This window comes from Bos javanicus, chromosome 11, assembly GCF_032452875.1.
Source record: "Bos javanicus breed banteng chromosome 11, ARS-OSU_banteng_1.0, whole genome shotgun sequence".
NCBI classification, from domain to species: Eukaryota; Metazoa; Chordata; class Mammalia; order Artiodactyla; family Bovidae; genus Bos; species Bos javanicus.
In genome coordinates, this window is record NC_083878.1 from 94,318,387 (window position 1) to 94,339,773 (window position 21,387).

The 21,387-nt window shown below is 44.8% G+C and overlaps 1 protein-coding gene across 7 annotated transcripts in view; it reads right to left on the reverse strand.

Moving 5' to 3' along the window:
- DENND1A (DENN domain containing 1A) overlaps positions 1-21,387 on the reverse strand; it is a 530,572-nt gene that overhangs the window by 48,736 nt on the left and 460,449 nt on the right. For all 7 annotated transcript variants that reach the window (XM_061433489.1, XM_061433487.1, XM_061433488.1 and 4 more), the window contains 6 exons: positions 18,783-18,887; positions 18,338-18,425; positions 16,350-16,390; positions 14,073-14,144; positions 12,810-12,866; positions 4,373-4,504 (listed from right to left, as the gene is read on the reverse strand). In XM_061433489.1, the coding sequence (XP_061289473.1) occupies positions 4,373-4,504; positions 12,810-12,866; positions 14,073-14,144; positions 16,350-16,390; positions 18,338-18,425; positions 18,783-18,887 (495 nt within the window). The remainder of the gene's footprint in view (positions 1-4,372; positions 4,505-12,809; positions 12,867-14,072; positions 14,145-16,349; positions 16,391-18,337; positions 18,426-18,782; positions 18,888-21,387) is intronic.

A 21,387-nucleotide genomic window follows, 5' to 3' on the forward strand; every position in this document is an offset into this window, starting at 1 on the left:
AGGAAGATTCCGTGCCACAACTAAGACCCAGTGCAGCCAAAGAAAACAAAAGATTCAACTAAATTAGTACATAGGTCTTTTCAAAGAGGGGTGGATGGGACCAAAGCCAGGAGCCCTGAATGATGTGACCAAACACTGAGTTCTCCATTGGATACAATAGTCACTCGATAGTGCCATATTTTCCCGATAGGGATACAAGCCACTCACACCCATGATTGGTGATGTGGGAAAGTAAAAATAAATGTAAATGTCTTCTAAGTTAAAAAAAAAAATTAGATGAGTACAGAAGTGAATGAGTACCAAGTAGCCTGTCTACCTAATTAAATACAGGGAGCACAGCAGTTTCCAAGGGGTGCTCCCTCTGCTAATTCCTCAGAGGGGGAAGAGTTAAGGCAAGATGTCTGGCTGAGGGGCACCCAGACCCTGCTGGGGAGGGCAGGGCTTCCTCACTCCTTCCCCAGCCACAGAGAGGAGAGCAGGCCTACTTCATACAGGAGAGAAAAGCATGGGGACACCTCAGGTTCTCTCTGGGCCCTCTGGCTCTCAGCTGCCAGGAGGGCAGAGCGTCTCCATTGAGTCTGGGAGATGGAACTGAGCATGCTCTGTGCTCCTGGTGCTCACTCCCCCGCCCCCCACCCTGCTACACACACACAGCTGCCAGTGCACAGGCACCCTGGGCACCACCTGAAATTGCCCACATTTCCTGTGGGGCATAGCTCAGTCTTTTCAATTCAGAGATGAGGTTTGAGCAAGCCCATTTGGCTTCAGGTCTAAAGCCATATTCTCTTTTTAGCTTCTTGGTAAAAAAAACAAAAAACTGGCATCCTTATCTCATTTGACTGTCTCCCGGGCTTTCTTTCTCATTTGATTCTGAACTTGAGAGAAAAAAAGTTATTTACAGCCTCCTTAGACCTAAACATTTTCCAAGGTAGGAAAAGATATTCTCAAGTCAGAGACTTTTGAACTCTTTAAAGAAATTAGATAAGGATGCAGAGGCTAACTAAAAATCCATTTACTTGACCTTGTTTGGAACCATCGACATGGCTCATGATGAACTGTGAGTGGTGTTACATTATGTCTGCTTTAGAAAAGAAATGAAAGGCTAGAGAGTTCAGTTTGTTGTCTTTTAGTTACAGGGCCCAGCTTAGGTCCACGGACAATGGGCCTGCAGGGGAAGAGGATGTCCCTGTGGGGGCCCTCAGAGAGCCCTGAGCTCACCTCTCTCAGTGTTCTCGTCACTCTGGGTTGGGCGTCCATTTGCTGGTCTGTCACCCTTATTATATCCCACAAGGACTTACCTATCTATTTATTTTACACATGGATGAACAGATGCAGAATCAAAGGGAGAAACGGTCATAATCTTGAAAGAAGAAGCTCCAGTGAAGCAGAAGCAAGAAAGTACCTTTTCTCCCCTGAGGGCTCTGCAAAGGCCACCCCCTACCCTGCTGCAACTGGCCACAGGTCTCCATGGAGTCCCCTGGCTGGCTTCACGGGCACTAACTTTGCAAGGTGGAGGGATGAATGTAATCAAGACCTCACTAGTCTCTGCCCCCAGTGGAAAGCTAACTGTTCTTAAAGAATGAAATCCACAGGAACACAGACTCAAGGCAAGGGTCTTTCTGAGGTTGGCGTGGACTGTCTGACTAGCTTAAATTATTTTTCTGGAACACAGTAGCTTTACTGGACATTTCAAACAGAAGCTGATGTCTCTGCTTGGTGAGGGAACTGAAGTGGGCTCTGGGGGTGAACCGTCCTGTGCTGGCAACATGGTCCTGGGAAGGTCCCTGAGCTCTGACTCTGGCTCGAAATACAGCTAAGGACCTCTTCCTCAGAGGGTATGGCAGAAATGACACAGTTTTCCAAAAGGAGAATATGTACTATTAGGGCTATATGAGTAGTTTAGGTAACACACGGATGGACCTTATTTTTTTAGATAGACCTTATGAAAATATTGGGCCAGTATTGATAATCTATGGGTTTATCAACATCACTGCTTAAGAAAGTAAAATGTCAGATTAGTATAAATGTCAGGTTGGAGTCTGTTTAAAGAAAAATATGAAATGAAAAAAAAAAATAGTACAGATAGAACACAGAGGAGGGTGTGGCAAAAAACTCTGAAATGGAACTCAAAAGGCTTCTTTGAGAATGTACGGCCCCTGAAACACATGCCTGCCGGTAGAAGGTGCTCTAGAAACACTGCCTATTCTGGTCAATGGTTCATCAAAGCAGGTACCCAGGGAAGGACTGAAGGCCAAGCTAGCACCAGGGCAAAGCTGGAAAGAGTTAAAAGAAAGGGGTCTTGGGTTTCCCTGGCCCATCCCCCCTGCCGCTAATCTGTCACTTAATGAAGAAGCTGTGGCACAAGTGAGCTGGCTGGCAGTTCACTTACAGCAAACTGATTAAGAATGTTCAACCAACAGCAGACTGTAGACCTTTCCAGAGAAAATAAATAGAGTGTAGACTGTATGCAAATGTGTTTGTCACTTTGACAGCACGTCTCAATTAAGGCATCTCGCGGCTGTGGGTAGGCTCTGTGGCTGCAGCTGGAAGGGAGAGCCCGCTGCATGGCTGATACTTGGGGCTTGACCTTAATCCGCATGCATGCATTAAAAAAAAAAAAAACCCTGCCTTCCTGTACACTTGCATAATGCTGGCAGCCACGTGAGGGAAGTGACAAACGGGGAAAAAAAGCCACTTTCATCCTCTCCAGTTTACAGACCTGTGAAGGCACAGACAGCTCTTATTTCAACAGAGTTTGGGGTGGCTTTTTTAATTGTTTATCCCCCACCCATGCGTGCACACACTCTTATTCTGCATTTAGCTGGGAATGACATTAAAGCATCTCTACTTCTCGCTGAAATGGAAAGAAGGTCTTTCTCCATTTCAAATAGGGCCTCCTTTTTTGTGTTTCGAAAATGGAATGTTTAACACCATGAAATCCCTCTCCCCCGCCCCCTCTTTCTCTGTAATGGGCTCCAAACTCCAGAGAGGGGCTCTTTTCATGGGAAGGTTAGTGTGTGCAGGAATGAGGACAAAGGAAAGCAGGAAGCTGGCTCTGGAGTGCCATGCTGGCGACAAGCAACCGACCGGGGGCTGCGCTTTCAGCAAACACAGTCAGAGAACTAGGGTGCAGATTCCTCCAACAGGGCTTGAACCCCAGGAAGGGGCAGCTCCTTGGGGTGCAAACACCGATGAAATTTGAAGATACTCATTAATCAAGTGAGCACTGCCCTGTGGATGCCTCTTTCCTATACTACACTTCAATTTTTATAACATCCCTTTAAAGTGTAAAATCAGAAAAGGGGGATGGATATCTCCAAGTTTAAGATGTATGAATGTATTATCTAAAAATATTGATCACAGAAGAAGATTCTTGTGTTTCAACAAACTCATCCCTCACCATAATAACCCACCACAACAGTTTCATTAGTTCCCTTCATTTCTAAATAGCTCAAAGTCTGGTACATAGCAGGCACTTGATAAATGTCTGTTAAAAGCAGGAACATTTTAAATGCACGCTTCTAGATCTTTTAGGTGATAACATAGCATCATATTAAAGATAAAATCATGAAGATTATTTTAATCACGCTTCATCTAATTAATGGTTAAGAATCAAGTGACTTAAGAATGAATAACCGTGCAAATTCTTATTATAGTCATAGCTTGCTAACAGAGCCATTTCTCACAAATCAAGAAATTATGACTTTGGCTCATCAAGAGAGTCAATTCAAGAGAAGAAGAGGAGGGTATACAATGTTTTTTAACCAAAAATATAACCACTGATAGGACATGGATAAGAAAAATTTCAGTTTCTATGTTTTACTTAAGAGGAAAAAAAAAATCAAACAACTGAACAATGTTTTAAATGCTCAGGTTGAAAAAAGTTGGTTACAGAATCGGATCATGAGAATTATAGTGCGGGTGTTTACTCTGAGAAGCACGACCCCCAATATTGATTTTCAGGAAGTATATTAATAAAGAACTCCTAATTGATTTTTTAAGACTTCACTTGTTGTCTTTTATTTGAAGGTGCAAAGAAGGGCCTGGGATGCTGAAGCGTTCTAATGAGATGCTTAGCCAACAGAGGCACCTTAAACCGAGTGCCTTGGAATGGGGAGGCAGCAGCTGCATTTAATGACTTCACTTAACAGTTGAGCTGGTTTATGACCAGAGCCACACTGTCTTCTCAAAATTTCTGAAAATTCACCTTTTTGGAAACATGTTTCTACCAAGTGAACCTTTGACAATGTGCAGAACTCCATGGAGTTTTTTGTTTTGTCAGAGAGAGCTGAAATGAAAAACTGTTTACATGTGCTATATCGTCCGCTAAAACAACAGAAACCCCAGGCCAGGCAAGGGGCCAGGTACATACCTGTCCAAAGTGGACTGTGATTGGCCGCCGGTCCTCTCGGAACTTGGGGTCCTTGGCCTCTACCAGTGGGGACGGCGCAGTCTTTGGCAGCTGCTCTTCTGTGGTGGGGGCACAGCCATTCTCAGTGATGTCCTGCAAGGAGAAGTCCCATGGCGGGGTTGGTGTCTGGGTTATGGCCCCTGCCATGAGCACAGGGGCTCTTTCCCACCCCACTGCTAAGACACCTGCCAGAGAACCCCCTCTCGGACACTCCTGCTAGAGATGGAGGAAATGGAAGGCTAACTTGGCCCTTTCACTTAGGGAAACCAAAATCATGCACATTATATTATAAAGACAACATAATAATTCACAATAGTGGGGAAGACCTTTCCTCCTGCTACCTCACACAGTTATTTTAATTTTTATATATTCACTCTGTCTGCATGCAGGCATTTAAAAATTACTTGCAATCACAACTCGTGCATAATTTTACATTCTGTTTCTTCTACTATAAACATTTCCATGGTACAATACAGTCATTAGAATGATCATTTTAATGGATGCATAATATTTCATTGAGCAGATACTCAATAATTTAATAAACCATTTTTACTACTACTGGGCATTTAGATTGCTCCTAATTTTTTTTTTAAACTTTTTTTTTAAACATCACAGGGATAAACACTGCCATCTTTCTTTCTTTTAGATTAATTCTTTAACAGAAATCCATAGGAATGCAACTGCTTGATCAAAAGATATACACATTATTAAGGCTTTTTATTCATTCTACCAAACTGCTTTCCAATTTACACCAACTACCAGCAATGGATGTATTATCAGTTTCACCATGCATGTTAGCCATACCGTTTTAAAAATGTATTGCTAATTTAAGAGGTGAAAAGCTAGACCTTGTTGTTGTTTTAATTTGCATGACTTTGATGATTTGTGAGTGTGGACATTTTCTCCGCATTTGTTCACTGATGACGTTACTGTTCGTGAAAACCGTGTGTTCCTGCTCCCTCCTTAGCCTTAGTCTTTTCAGCAGAGAATGAAGAAAGACACTTAAGTCTGAGTTAGGATTCTATGACCTGGAGAAAATTTAGGGAGCCAGTGTCATCTTTTTTTTTAATTTAGAAATTCACATTTAATTTGTGCTTGTGATAAATAAAGTCAAATTTTAAGGTAAAGAAAAACCACAATGTGCAAAAAGCAGCGACGCTCCTTTCCCTAACGCTGGCAGCTGACCATCCCCGTGGGTTCTTCAGGACGTGGATAGTGCCGACTTGTGCAGTGAGGATCATATGGCTTTATTCAAGTCAGGAAAGTTGCTTAAATCTTCATTTAAGCAAGGCAGAGAATAAATGTACAAGTAAAAAACATTTAAATCGTTTTTTTTTTTTTTTACTAAGTAAAAATAACTCACAGCTAGAATAAAATAATAAATACAGACAGAGGATGAGATGGTTGGATGGCATCACTGACTCGATACACATGAATTTGAGCAAGCTCTGGGAGTTGGTGATGGACAGGGAAGCCTGACATGCTGCAGTCCATGGAGTTGCAAAGAGGCGACTGAGCAACTGTACTGAACTATTTTCATTGCAAAAACAAATACACATTTTGGTCAACAAGACACATACCCTTAGTACTCATTAAATTCTGCACATAAAAGACTTGACAATTGATTGTTCTCACTGAGTTAAATACAGAGAATGGTGGCACGTGGAGGAAAGTGATCCCTTACTAAATAATAATGCATTAAAGAAGAAACACAGAACATCTTTGAGCCTCAGTCTCCTCACCTGTAAAATGGAGCTATGGTAGCTATGAGGAATAAAGATGATTAAGCCACATAAATGTCTAGAACATTTTTCCTCAGCAGTGTCCTATGTATGGTACTCAATAATAATAACTGAGTACCTACTAAAGAGGCACTCAATAAACTATAGGGAGTAAATAAACCGTGGTGGTTTAGTCACTAAGCTGTGTCCGACTCTTGCAACCACATGGACTGTAGCCTGCCAGGCTCCTCTGTCCATGGGACTCTGCAGGCAAGAATACTGGAGTGGGTTGCCATTTCCTTCTCCAGGGAATCTTCCCAACCCAGGAATCAAACCCAGGTCTCCTGCACTGCAGGCAGATTCTTTACTGACTGAGTTACAAGGGAAGCCCCAAATCAACTATACTTTAATAAAAATAAATAAACAATAGGGACTGCTCCCCCACTCCTCCTCTCTATATATTCAACTCCATACACCCAGCTGAGTCTCTGTGCTGCTTGGTAACAACACATGGAGATGGTGACCTCTTGGTTTTGCTAGGCAGGGCTTGCACCAAGTGGCCCCTGAGTCTCAGCCGGGCCGAGGCTCAGTGATGAGAGAAGCTGCCGCCAGCCAATTAGAAACAGCTCTCTTGGAAAGGGGCTGCCCAAAGGTGCTCAGGTCAAGTGGAACAAAGAGAGGGAGGGACTCCTTCAGTGCCAGAAAGTAACAAAGGGCACAAGGGGCATTATAGATCCAGTGGGGTTACTGAGAGGACATACATAAGAGGTTAAATAAAGCCAAACAAAACAGTTCACTTTTAGTTCAGGAAAAGTATTGCACTGTATGTGACTGGTTGGGGAGAAAAATAAAGACATGAAGCAGTAAGGTAAGCTAGTAAGAAAATATTAGAGTAATGAAAACTATAAGATGATAACTATTTTTTAAAATGTCTGTTGTAGTTTTGGGCAAAGCATCTTAGCTTAAATTTTTAAGTTAAAATTTCAAGTAAAAATGTCCTAGGTTTTGTTTTTACCATTAACTAGCTATCTGATCTTTCCAATTCACTCAACCTCTCTGTACCTATTTCTTTATTTTTACAACAGGGAGACCACCATCTGCTTGGCAAACTTCAAAGCTGCTAAGAGAATGGGTTAAATGAGATGAGATGTGAGGAAGCTTTGAAAAATGTCTAAGTCCTGTGCAAATTGAACATGAGACTTATTCCCTGCAAAATGGAAAAAGCACCATCTGAAAGGAAGAGCTTCCCTGTCCCTGTGCTGAGTGCCTACTACTTGCAGTCACTTCTCCAGGCCCTTGACCTTCACTATCACACTTAGCTTCCACAAGAACCACAAAGTAAATGGGATTATCACTCTTTTATAGGTGAGGAAACAGGGCTCAGAGAGGGCAAGTTACCCAAGAGCACACTGCGAGAAAGCGGAGGAGCCCAGGGCGATGTGATTTATACCATATGGACCCATGACAACAGCACAAGAGAAGGTATTCTGAGTCAAGGAGGTGCTCAAAAACTCATCAGATGTGGCCTTGTCCTCAGAAACCCTATCACAACAAATCATTGTAAAGTTGAATAGGACATTTGGAAGCCAAATGTGTCCAGTATACACATGTGCTTGTGCATCAATATACATGTTAATTTTCTTTAGTTAGAAGACCCAAAGGTGCCCAAGATTTCTTACAAAGTCCTGGGGCTCGCCCCACTAATCTGTTAACTTCTTCACTATTTCTTTCACCTGGGGTAGGAAAACTGCTTCCTCCCAGGATCCTAGAGAACAGAGAGGGAGAAGTCCGTCAGGAAAGAAACAGGGGCTCACACCCTCTCCTGCAGGTACCAGCAGAGATCTTACATACTGCATGGATCCAAAAACACAATACTTGGTACCTGTGATTAAAGAAATTGTCCTTTAAGAATTAACTGAGATGCCATCAGCAAAGAGAATGGTAAAATTCTCATACTCTTCTGGTGGGAACACAAACTGCAATTCCTATCAAAACCCTAAAAGAGGAAAGAGCCTCTGGCCCACTAAGTCTACTTTCAGAAATTTATCCAGATGGAATAATTAAGAATTCCTACAAGGTTTACCTATGAGGATGTTTGCCTAAGAAATACTGGAACTAACTAAAGCGTCTAGCAATGGGATTAATGAATGTATGTACATCTATCAGATAAAACTGTATGTGGCCATTTAAAACAACATGTGCAGGAAATATTTAGTGTTTTGAGAAACGGTCAGGATACAGTGAGTGAAAATACAGGTTATAAAATTCCCTTTTTTCCTTGTTGATTTGTTGAATTTTCTCCACAATTTTTTTTTTTTTTTGGTAAATGCTCAAAATGTCCTTAAAAAAAAAATCAGGAAGGTAACAGGCAGGGTAAATCTGTTCCTTCCTGAAGAGTCACACAGGAGGAAGACACTAGATGGAGCTGCGGGTAAGAGGCCGCTGAAGGTTGGTAGATTTCTCCCATGGCTCTGTTCAGAGCTGGGAGATTGTTAGTTCCCATCCCTTGGTCAACAAAGGAGTCAGAAAAGAATACAATTTCTATCACCTTCCCCAGGCTGGAATCAGAGATCACGCCTGGGATCTAATCTCCATTTGCCTCTGGAGAAGGCAGGGACTGAGTCCCTAGGAGGAGTCCGGAGATGGGAACCCAGAGGAAGAAGGGGGCTTGGCGTGGCCTTGGGTGGGAACTGGGGTGAGGGAGCTGAGGCTATATGACTTCATGAGGCAGAGATTCCAGAACATTCCTGGCCCATGGGAGGCAGGGAGCAGGGTGCCTGGAAGACTACTCTGGTGGCAGTGTGGAGGACCAAAAGGGAGAGGCTCCCAGCCCGGCCACGCTCTCCGGGTACACGCACACGGGTGCGTGGGCAGACCAGCCGCTCCAGATGCGGGATAGAAGAAGACAGACAGGTTGGAATCTCCCATTTGCCAAACGGCTACTATGTGTTGCTGTTTAAACCCATTATTTCTTCTAGTCCTTACAACAGTCCAGTAAAAATCTCTATTTCCCATACTTTATAAATGAGAAAAACTGGCAGGACTGAATCCGGCTTATCTGTCTGCTTCAGAGGCCCCAATTCCACACCACAGAGTGAGGGGTTTGAAGGCTCTCATGGGTGTGAGGCTGGGGCCTCCCATCTCTGACTTAGCTTCCTGGTCTCCATGTTCGGATTTGTGCAGTGTCCTTTTCCAGTCTACTTCACGCTACAGCAAATGCAAACTACGGGATGAATATTGATAGCAAAATAGTATCCAGAGTTGGAATTTCTGTGATTTGAGGCTGCAGTGGAGACAGGGAGCTGACAGTTGTGTGATACGGTGTGAAAATGTCTGTCCCACAAGAGTCTACCTGGGTCTCCCAGCCCCAAAGGTGCTGCCTCACTCCCTTCGATACACTAGGAAATGCTTCGCCAGAAACTCAAGTCTTCACTGACTCAACTGTGAACCTGCTCCTTTCAGTCACACAGACTCTGAATCGATAAGCTCAAGGTATCTTTAAAAGATCAAATATTTAAAAAGGGCTGTGAGGGAATTCCCTGGAAGTCCACTGGTTTGGACTTGGCCCTTTCACAGCTGCAGCCTGGGCTGGGTTCAATCCCTGGTCAGGGAACTAAGATCCCTCAAGCTGTATGGTATGGCCAAAAAACCCCAAAAAAAGGCTGTGAAACGGGCCCATTTGACTCAGTCATTTTAATTTTATACTGAAGAAAATATTATTATTTTTCAGGGGTTCTCCAATAGGCAAAAAAAAGAAAAAAAAAAAAGGGACATCCTTACATAAATATTTTAATGTTCCTCATAGGAAAGAAGGAGTGTGGGAATAGCTACTGTTTTTAAAAGAGGGCATTTGGTGCAGCGGTGTACAACACTGCAATAGAAGGAGGTTTGTTGAGAGCCACAGCCCAGCCATGCAGCATCCTCCCAACAGGCCAGGTCTGGTGGGGAGGGGCTCTGGATGAAAGAACTGATTTTCCCTTTAGAAAGTGATGGCTGGGTAGCATTCCTTGCCATTTCTTCTTCCTAATTTTGAGCAAGTTAAACTTCAAAGAAGGCTAAGCTATAGAAGAATTTGACTACCTTGCTCCATTTATCCAGAGAAATGTGTTATCCATCCTTTTTTGTTGTTGGGCTAAAGCAGAGCAGGTATGGAATAAAAGCTACACTACAGTCTCTATTAACAATTATTTGCCAATGGTCACAGGGATACTTTGAAAGCTCTTCTTTCAGAGGCTTTGAAAGTCTGCAGCACAAATGAACGAGGGATGGAGAAGGGCCCTGCTCAGTCATATTAGAGATGGACCTCCACACACCATGTTGACCTCTCCACAGGTCGGCCCCACATTTTCTATTTGCAATTCAAACCCAAGGCAAGAGCAAAGAGGGCAAGGTTGGGTTCTTGATTATATCTGTGGGGTCACCATTGCTATGCAGAGTTAGAGGAGGCCAGGTGACAACCCAGTACATTTGAAAATTAGGTCTTTGTTGGGAACAGCCTCGATTTTGTAGCAGAAACCAAACTTGAGCTGTCTACATGGGATGCATCTGGGGAGCCACACAGATATGTTGCCATGTAAAGGGAAGGTGGAGGGGTAAAAAAGCCAAGGAAATATTTTCTACTGCGGTGAGAGAGGTCAGACAAAGCCAGATCCTAAATTAGCTCAGGAAAGGGAGCTGGAGCCCTGTGGAAGACCTGGTCCTGTCTGTCCCGAACAATGCTAGAGTCTCAATTACAAAATGGCTCTTCCAAGAACAACTGCAAAATATCAAGTCTGCAGAAATCTGTAAGACCGAAGGGGGAAAAGTGAAAATTGAAAAGGGTGCACTAATAGATCTGTCAACAGTCCGATGGTGACAAGCCACATTTCTATGAAATGCCTTCACCGTTTGTGTCACCTGAAATGTACTGACACTCTCTATAGAACATTATCTCCTGAAGCTATTCTTGAAAAGACTGGCAGGGGGAAGAGGAACAGGGAAGGGAAGACTCTGCCTCAAATGCCATCAAGGAGAGGAAAGGGAGATGGTAGGGAGGAGAGTGATCTAGATTGTCTAAGTGAACCTTTGAACAACATCAAAAGCCCTCAGTTTAACTGGTTATTTGCACAAATTTTACCCATCATAAAAAGGGGATTTTCTTAAGGCCTGATGCTTATGTGTACAAGGAAGGAGGCGATGGCCTGCAGAGAACAGATCTGACCAAGGAGGCAACATGTGTCCTCTGCCTGAGGAGGCGACCTTTCTCTGCTTACTCCAAGTAACCTTCTCATACCAGCCTGATGCGGTTATCAAGGAAGGAGAGCCTGGTGACAGCTCCGCCCTCCCTGCCCCTCCATTTTACATCTGCAATCCAATTCAGTTACGCATGACTGGGATAGGAGATAAAAAGGTGTATTTAGGGACTTAAATAACATCCAAGTAAAGGATTCCACCTGCCAGTCTCTGGCAGAGTGCAACAGACCACAGTTAAGGTCTATCTGAATTTACATTAGCAGGATTTTTATTTCCAGGACTTGAATCTCAGCTGCTAAAAATTCACTCCCAGCTGAAACTAAGAATGTGAATGCTTAGTCAGAGCAAATTATTTTGCAATTAGAGGATCAATTCCTTTGGCCATTTCAAATTAATGAGAGGTCCTTTCTGACTTCTAAAATTAAAACTGCTTTCAATTTTTAAAAAAACTGCCGAGATAGACAAAGATCCTTATTACCTGGCACATTTTGGGGGTGTGGAGATAATGAAGTAAGTGATCCCAAACATCTTTTGGAAAACAAAACACTTGTTTCAAGAAGGCAGTATGAAATACTACAGTGATAAGAGCACAGACACTGAAGCAGATGAATCTGGAATTGAATCCTGGCTCTGCCAGGCTCCACCAGTGTGACCTTGAACAAATTATTTCACCTTTTAACTGGGGGTCTCCTTACACAGGATATGAGAATAATACCCCCCAGAGTGGCTCTATGGATTAAATGAGAAAGCTCCTGGGCTGGACCATCCTTAGAAAGTGCTTAATGAAGGGTAGCAATGCTAATACTGATGCTGATATTCATAATAATATAAAGATGCCCTCTCTGTTATAGCAACTTCCCTGCACAAATCTAGAGAATCAGGTAGGGGCAGTCTTAGTCAGGATGCAGTCTGTATGATTTTATATGACTTTACTGATGGTCCATGAAGACAATCAGAGTCTTTCCCTGCCCCTTGGGTCTCACATATGAACTGCGAGCAGAGCCTGCAGTATCCTTCTCAAACCCACGTGCAGGCTGGAACCACGGCAGTCATTTCCCTGGAGGTGCTTCTTGATTTTGGTTACAACCAGCCCCAGGGCAGAGGTCAGCTGTAGGAGCTGGTAGTGCTGGGGTGGGGAGGCCGAGCCAATCTGTATGGACCCTAGTGAAGTGCGGGCCCAGGGGGGTGAGCAGGGGACAGACTAACAGTAGTAACTCTGAACTTGCTTGCCTTTGTGGGTTTAAGCCAGTCTTAATGTTATTTGAAGACAGTTTTTTGTCTGTGAATATTTATAACAGTGTGAAAACTCCCGGACAGCTGGTAATGCATTTTGAAGTGTGCTAACAACACTGTATCAAACAGCCTCTATTGATCACATCGTACTTTTTTGTGGCCACGCATTTCATACACGGTGCTTATACATTTTGAATAAGAACTTCAAGTACCTTTTGCTTCAAGCGGTTTTTCACCTCTTTTATTCCCATTTTTGCATGATCTTTTGCCTGCATGAAAAATTAATTTAAGTTAAGATTCCCCTTCTGTTTCCAGCAGGGACTGTGCTTGATTTCAGTCCATCGTGAATCACCTTCTCTGATTACTAGAAAAAGGAAGGAAAATGGGATCATCAAGTTGAAAATATAATGGCTATGAAAACAAATACAATGTTGAAAGGTTAAAAAAAAGCCCTTAAAGAGGCTACACAGATTTTATTTTCTGCATTTTGATGGCACTGATTTTTCCCCACCTCTGAAGCTCTTCTTCTGCTCTCTGTAATTATTTATCTCTGCAGCCTGGCGACAGCTACCAGTAAGAGGAGAGCAGCAGCTTCTCCAGCTGCAAGGTTCAGAATATCCACTACGCTTAACCAGGGGAGGGCTTCAGGACCAATTTTCTGCCCAGGCCAAACAGACACATTGCTGGGTTTCTCTGATGCCATTTCTTAAATTTTATTTCAGCAGACACCCTGGCTTTGACTTTCTGTCATTCTACGACCTGTGCGGTTCTCTTGGCAGCTACCCACCCTATTAAAATAATTACTATTTAAGCACAGAAAGGACTAACAAAATTAAAAATGGAAATAAAACAAAACCACCCCAGTTAAGTGTCTCGGAGTCAAATTAGGAAGCAGGAGAAACCATGAGAAAAAATACTTGAGGCTCATAAAAGATGGAGCATCGGGAACCGGCGTGTTCTCTTATTTTCACTCTGCTGTGGGCACAAGTTTCACAAACAATGCATTTCCTATAGGGCGGTGATGAGAGAGATGATGAAGAATTTGGGACAAAAAAATGGGCATGTGTCCCACCACGAGCATTCTTCAGTAACCTGCAGAGCAGCTGCTTTATTCTGACATAATAGCGAGGATAAACACAGGAAAGGTCTACCAGAACACCCGACAGACCACAGCCTCTGGGTCTTCTGGATGGAGCACTGGAATTTTAGCCACCCCATCTACATCTGAAAAGCTAAAACAAGTAGCCGCCCATTTCTCTATTGCAGCCACTGTGTGCAGAAACATTTTAAATGAAAAAACGTCACTGACCTGGTCATAAAACATCAATGCTAAACAATTCTGAGAGTTTTGAGACCTTTAGGAAATAACACAGCAGCCCCCAATCAGCTCTGCAACATAGGGTTCAGTCTAAGAGTTTTGTCGTCATGCTCAGGAACAGATCTGTGTGGATCCCGAGACCAAGACCAGTACTTACGAACTTATAGACAGTCTTCATGGCCGGGTTTGCTTTCGTTTTTACAGTATTCAAAATTGCTCCACTTCCTTTCTATAATAAAAACGTCAGTTAGCAATTTGGACTGAAGATATAGTAGGCCAACAGCAACAAAGACCTCTTCTCTTTAATCAAGTTAAGCAACATTTCAAAAGTGTGTAACTTAATTAGAGGAACAGGCTTAGATGGTGACTGGTCCTGGGCAATTAAATTCCGACCACAGCAGAATCCCTATGGGTGGGTGTGGGGGCAAAGGGGGGATGGTGGGTGGTGATAGAATAGCTGAGGTGGGACCCCAGGCTCAGTATTGTGCTTGGCACCTGTCTGCTGGCTGGGAGGAAAGCTCATCACAGGGTCTCTGAGGCAAAGCTTTCTTTGGAGTGATCTACAAGGAATTCTACAAGAAATCTACAAGAATTTCTTCTCAAGAAATTCTAGTTACCACGGACAACACTAAGATAAGTTTAATAACAATGGATGCTAACACTGAGCTGGGGCAGAAAACTGGGGGCCGATTAGGCAAGGTTATCTGGCTACTGTGACTACCTTAAGTCACGCAGCCTCCTTTCTTCCCCCTGGTTTTCTGTGTTGTTTGTAAGGACTCACGGTGGGGATGCCCCGGTTTAGGTTCTGAGGGTACCAAGCCACTAGAGGGCAGGTCTCTGCCTTCAAAGACCCCTAGTCTGGGGGGAAACAAGTGCCACCCAAGGTGGCAAGAACCACACTGGCCGTGCGCACAAGGCAGGTGGCGGCAGCTCATTGTGTAGCAGGATGGGGAAGGCATCAGAGGATGAAATATTTGGCCCATGAAGGAAGAGTAGGCGCTTGCGTTGGGGACAGCGCGGATAAGGACATTCCAGGGACAGGAAGCAGCTCATAAACAAGCGCAGAAGCTGTAAAGCCATGGCATGTTCTGTGAGTAACAACAGTCAGCGCATCATAGGAGGACTGGCGAGTGGAACCGAGAGCCAGACGGGGTCAACCACAGAGGGCCAGCATGAGCAGTCCATACCCCAGAGGATTTTTAACCAAGTGCATCACATAATCAGATTTGTGGTGGTTTGGAAAGATATTGGGTTGGCCCAAAAGTTCATTCGGGTTTTTCTGCAACAATCCCAACAGATTTGAATGGAAAGAGAAATTGGATCCAGGGCATATACAAAAGAGTCAGACATACTATATAATTATTGGGATTAACTTTTAGCACAATTTTTGGTAACCGCCTATATTAGAAACCTTGAGCTTTAATTAAAAACTTCAAAATTTGACCTAGAAAGCATTCTCTGTTGTAGGATAATAGGAAATTTTCACCCACTCATTTGTTCCATACTGCTTTCCAAAATTACTCTGTATCCTATTTCAATGGTCCTTTAGAGTATTAAAACTCCCTTTATCAATCAATCAACGAGTCCTTATTGCTTGTCTGTGATTTGCCAAGTGCCATGTTTGGCCATTCGAGAAGAACAAAAGAAACCTTTCATTGAGGAATTGCTTACTCTCGGCCAACTGCAGCCACTTCCAAGGGGCCCGCCTTGGCAGCAGTGTGCTTGGCCCACGAGCAGGAGCGCACACTTACCACACCGCGCTGGGGCTCCTGTTTATGCGCCTGCCTCCCCAGCAAGAGCGGGATCTCCCCCAGGGCAGGGCCTGTGTCCTGCTTCCCACTGGATCCCAGTACCCAGTGCGGCGCCCGGCACACAGAAAGCCTTCGGTACGTACTCACTGACGAACCCATTTAAGGAAAGGCAACATCTGAATTCTTTAGTGGCTTTTGAAGCCCTAGTACCTGGTTTCTAACACAATCAAAGACTGTTTACAGCAAGAGTGAGGGGACGAAAACTCTCAGTGATGCATTTTCCATCCTCCCAGGAGCCTTGTGCTGTGAAACGTATTTCAGAGCAGAAAGTGGGACCAATTTTTGGGTTTCTCATGAAAAGTTCCCAACTGGTCTGACCCTAGAAAGAGACCCCTGGAAATCCTCTGAGGAGGCAATATCCTTTCAACACTTCTTGGCCTGCTTCCTGAGGTAAGGAAGCTTCTCCTGCCTCTCATCACCCTCACTGAGGGCGGACTTTGGACAGTCTCTTCCTGCTAGTCTCCACCTGGCACCAGCATGGCCTGGCTTTACAAACAAAAGTATCTTCAGCTGGGCGCACACAGTGCCCTGGGCCGAATGACAGCACTGTGGGTGGCAGGGCAGGAGGAGGGCGGCCAGCAGCCAAGGAGGGGCCCAGGTAGCTCTGCGGGGGTGGCACTTACCCGGACTGTGGAGAGCCACTGGTGGTACAGCTTATCACTCCCTGGGGAAAGAGGAGGCAGAGAAGCTGGTATTTAGAGAAGTCATACATCCGCCCTCAGGAGTTCCTCAAGTTGCTTTCAGCATGCAGGACTTGGAAAGCTCAAAATCTGGAGAACCACACGGAGGCTCCCACGCCCCCTCCTTGAAGGAGCTGCTGCCACAGGTTTCTTTCTCAGAGTGCTATCTGATCCTATCAGTGTCCTGAGTACAAACCCAAATCCTCCTTCTTGCCTACTGGATAGAGGTCAGACCCCCTAACAACCCTGCTTCTCTTCCTCCGTCTTGTCTTGGCACTGCCCACCATCTGCCTCTCCATGCTGTACTACCATTCTGTACAACCTCAGGCTCCCTGATCATGCATCCTCCAAGCCGTCCATGCCCTCACAAATGCTGTTCCCCTTGCCTGGCTAACATTCCCTGCTCTCTCTGCTGCACACACTCAGTGACCAGCTCAGTCATTTCCTCTGTAGGTTTCTCCCACTCCTTGCCTTGAACTGGAGGGAAGGAGTTACCTATTCTTGTTACCTCTAGAATAGGTAACATCTATAGGTCTGTGCTCTCTAAAATCCTGAGAGTCACGCCAGGGCAGGAACCACAGGGCCGTGTGTCCAGTGTAAGCACACGTTCGGCCTGCCTTATGCTAAAGTAGTACCAGGAAAAGGAAAGGGGGGTGCTGTGGGGAACAGATTCATTTTATCTGGTGGGATATGGAGGTCTTAACAGCAGACAGCTTTTCTAGAAGATTGAATGACTTGACTTAGTTTATCAACACCTGAAGCCTGTCTCCTCCCCAGAACCCATAAATTCAACTGTTAGGACACTTCTCAAACCCGCCTCCGTTGTAAAGCTCTCATGTTACAGAGCGAGCGTTACTAGAGCCCTGTGCTACTTGCACAAAGACCTGTGTCTGCTCCTTTGCCTGCAATGGTTTAGTCTGTATTTGCTTTTGGTTGTGAGTTTTCTCCTGGCAGTCTAAAAGTTCCCTGAGGGCAGAACTGGCCCCTTCTCATTCTTACTGTACAGAGTTGTGGTCACAGAAGAAGGCACTCAGGAAATGCTCCTCAGTGATTTCCACACTGGTTTTATTGTTATTGATTACTGTGCTCTCCATGCAGCACAGGTTAGTCGGGCCTGACAAAGGGGTTCGTAGGTGAGATAATGCCTGGCTCTAAGAATTTATGCCCTGCCAGTTAGATTATCCAGCACAGTCCAGACCAGACACATGCCCAGCAATAAGAGGGGGCCTGTAGCTGACTACCATTGTTTTGCATTTAGCTTTACTTTGCCAACAAAGACTGAGGCGCTGAGATTTGGAAAGGCGGACAGATTGGGATTCAGGAGGCAGGGTCAGCCTCTAACACTTCTCTGGGCCTCAGATGCCTCCTCTGAAAAAATGAGAGCCTGATTCCTCTGGTTCTAAAAGTCTACAGAGACACGGCCCCTGCAATGATCTTTACATCTTAAAGAAACATTTAGCGATCCTGTGCCAGGGTCTGTCCTGGGTGTCTGCACACACCTTTCCTCAGGGTCTCTGATTTCATCTCAACAGGACTCCTATGAGGTAGGCACTGTTACAGTCCGTGCACAGATAACACTTCAGTTAAAAGAGGTGAATGACTCAACCAAGTCCTCACTGCTAGGCAGTGAATCCAGGTCTCCTAATTCAGAACCTTTTGTGCTTTCCACTGCATTGTGGGGGCCACCACGTTATCTAGACTTCACCCACCTGGGGGGAAGCAAGTGACCCCAAGATGCAGGACTTCAGTTGCACCAGTGCACATGTCATCAAAAAGGGAAGGGAATTCCTCCAATGTTTCAAGGCCAAGTTGGAAATCAGTCTCTCTTTCATCCCCAGTGAAGGAAAAAAGAAGTCATGGCCACTCCTTGTGAACACACCCCAATCCCACACACAGACCACAGCTCATAAAGAAAAATGAACTGCCCTTACCAGCATACTCGCTCATGTTGATCTCCTCTTCAAAAACATCACTGAAGCCCTCGCCAGAATTGAGAAGGTCTAATCTACCATCGATAAACTATACAAAGAAAGAACAAAAGCATATCAGCTTGTACAAAGAAACAGGGGAAGGCCATTCAGCTGGGCTCCTTAGTATACGACCAAAGAACCAAGACAGGAAAAGGCCTTTGGAATTGTGAGTTTAAAAAACTGGCTGTGTGTTTATGATAACTTGTTAAACTGCATGGCATATTTGCAAAGGCACTGTCTGGTGGCTAAGCACCCTCCTTGCCCAATCTCCCTCCCCAGACTCTGGGCCTCTTTGCACTGAGGCCTGAGTCCCACCCGTATCTTCAGCCTCAGTGCTTAGAGTGGAGGCGGCTGCAGAAACCCCACTGGGGCCCCAGACGCAGACCAGGCAAGGGAGGCTGGGCACCTGTTTAAAGAGCTGCAGCTGGGTGGCATTCTGCAGGAACTGCCTCATGGCTCCTGAGCGATAGTGCGACACGAAGGCTTCCTCGCAGAAGGTGATTGGCTCCTCCTGGGAGACAGAGATAAGATGGAGAGAGGAGGGTTAGAGGGAAGGAGCGAGGCCATCAGTGCTTGAACTCTGGCAGGTGGCACTCCTACATCCGCTGACATACTTCACTCTCACAGACCTGTGAAGTGGCTGTTATCCTGGTGGCATTCTACTCTACGGATGAGGAAGCTAGTTCAGAGAGGAGGAGACATCTCCCAAGGTCACAGAGCTGGTAGGAGGCAGGGTGGGAATGAAGGGCCCGATTCCAAACCCCGGCCGCTTCCATATTAGCCACAGTCATACCCCAACAGCAAGTTATGAGATATGTCCTTCAGTGGGATGATTCCCAAACTTTTCTTTGCACTTGTAGAAGAGGAACCTGCTCTTTGGATAGCACTTTATACATAAGGAGCCCTGATACCTTCAACAGCCCAGATGCTCTGGGGGTGCTGGCGGGGGGGGATGCTGGCTGGGCTCTCCCTGCTGGCTGGTCTTCTCTCCACCCCGTGCCCCTCTCCCCATCCCATACCTTTGCAGTCCCTAAGGCAGTGAACACAGTTTGAAAACCATTTATAGAGTGATCTTAACCAGTAGCAAGTTATAATTTTAAAATAATAAACAGGGATGATCAAAAATAAGATTTTATCACCCAGGTAACTTTGTGCTTATGCTGTTTGATAAGGAAGTTTGCTTTTACCGAACCACATTTTATGAGTCAAGAAAACGACACCCTAAGCTTAAAAAACCACCCATCTTTGTAGTCAACACCTCAATCCTTCTTTGAAGGTATTTGGAGTACTCATCTACACAGACAAGGCTTTAATTTCAACAGTGTATTCTCAATTCTGAAAGATCAGACTTCTACATCTTGAACTGAATTAAAGGTACCCCTCCTCTCACAGACTTGGTGGCAAACACAGACGTTTGAAGCTCCACTTTTATCCTGCTTTAATGAGTTAGGTGAGTGTTAAATTTACTGTGTAGCTGCTGTAAATTCCGAGAGTCCCTCCTGCTTAAATCCAGTCAATATTAGCTCAGCAACTGGGCAGACTTACTGCACAAGGATGATACTAAAGTAATAGAGTAAGGGGGATATTTATTTGTATACAGTTGTACCCCACCTAATTTTACAAAGGAACTGAGGCCCCTAAAACAAAGAAAAAAAAATTGGTGCTGGAAAATACATTAACATATAAAATGTATTTATTTGTGAAAAGAGCATCTGGATATGCAGGTCCTGTGTGGTTTCTAAAATTAAGTTACAGGGACTTTCCTGTGGTCCAGGGGCTAAGACTCAGGAGTCCCAATGCAGGGTGCCCGGGTTCAATCTCTGGTCAGGGAACTAGATCCCACGTGTCACTGTATGCTTCAACTAAAGATCCCACATGCCACAGTTAAGACCTGACACAGCCAAATAAACAAACATTCTTAAAATGAAATAAAATAAAGTTACAAAATTAGCTCTGAGCTTCCCAGCTGCCAAGGCAAGAAGGGAAGAAGAATGCAAATATTACACTGTCTATGAGGAGAAAAACACACATCAGTTCCTCAGGGGAAAGAGTTTTCACGACATTTATTACTTTGGCATGAATTTATACCTTCCTTGCTGCAAAGTGGAAAGATCAGCCAGTGAGAACCAACAGAAGCCCACCTGGAATTCCATTCCTGTGGTCTGGAAGTTTCTCACCCTTGGAACCACAGTAGGGCAATTAATTCTCTCTCCAGGAGGTCTCAACCATGAGCACAATGTCACTCATACACTGATCACTGCTAATAAACACTGTCAGTTCAGACTTCTCTCATTCCAAACTCATGTCTCAATCCCCACCTGGATGGAACCTCAAATTCAGAAGGGCCCAAAAACTGCCAATTACTATCCCATCTGGACTGCACTCTAAATCTGCTTTTCTTTCTGGAGTTATCATCATCCATGGCTGCTCACAGTAGACCTATCAGACTTCTGAGTCTGTCCCCTTTCCCCAGGGCAACGTCTCATCAGCCTGTCCCCTGCTCTCCATCCCTTGGCACAGGCCTGACTGCCATGGTAGGCGTTCAGCTTCATGTGGCTCTCCTCTTTTGTTCCTCCCCAACCACTTTAATTCTTCTGGCCAGAGAGATTTCTAAAATGCAAATTGGATCATGTCACTATCCTACTCAAGGACTGTGGAGATGTTACATTTGGGTGCTTATCTAGTCCTTGCACTAGACTATAAGCTTCATGCGGGCAGACGCAGTCCCCAGCTTTCTTTCCCAGAGTCCTTCTGTGTCACTTTCCTATGTTCTCCTGTACACCTGATGCTTCAAATGCATCTCCTAGTCACAGGCCAGGTCCTTTCCCACTTCCTCTTGTGCTTTTGCCAGTTCTGCTCCTTCTACCTGGGCTATCATCCTTTAAACACAGGCCTGTGTGTGGCAGTCACACACCCCTACTCAGTGCTCCCACAGTGCCTGGTACACCCTGCATGCAGGGTAATCTTCACTGGTGTCCCCATGACCAGGAGCTCGAGAGGGCAGAGGCCCT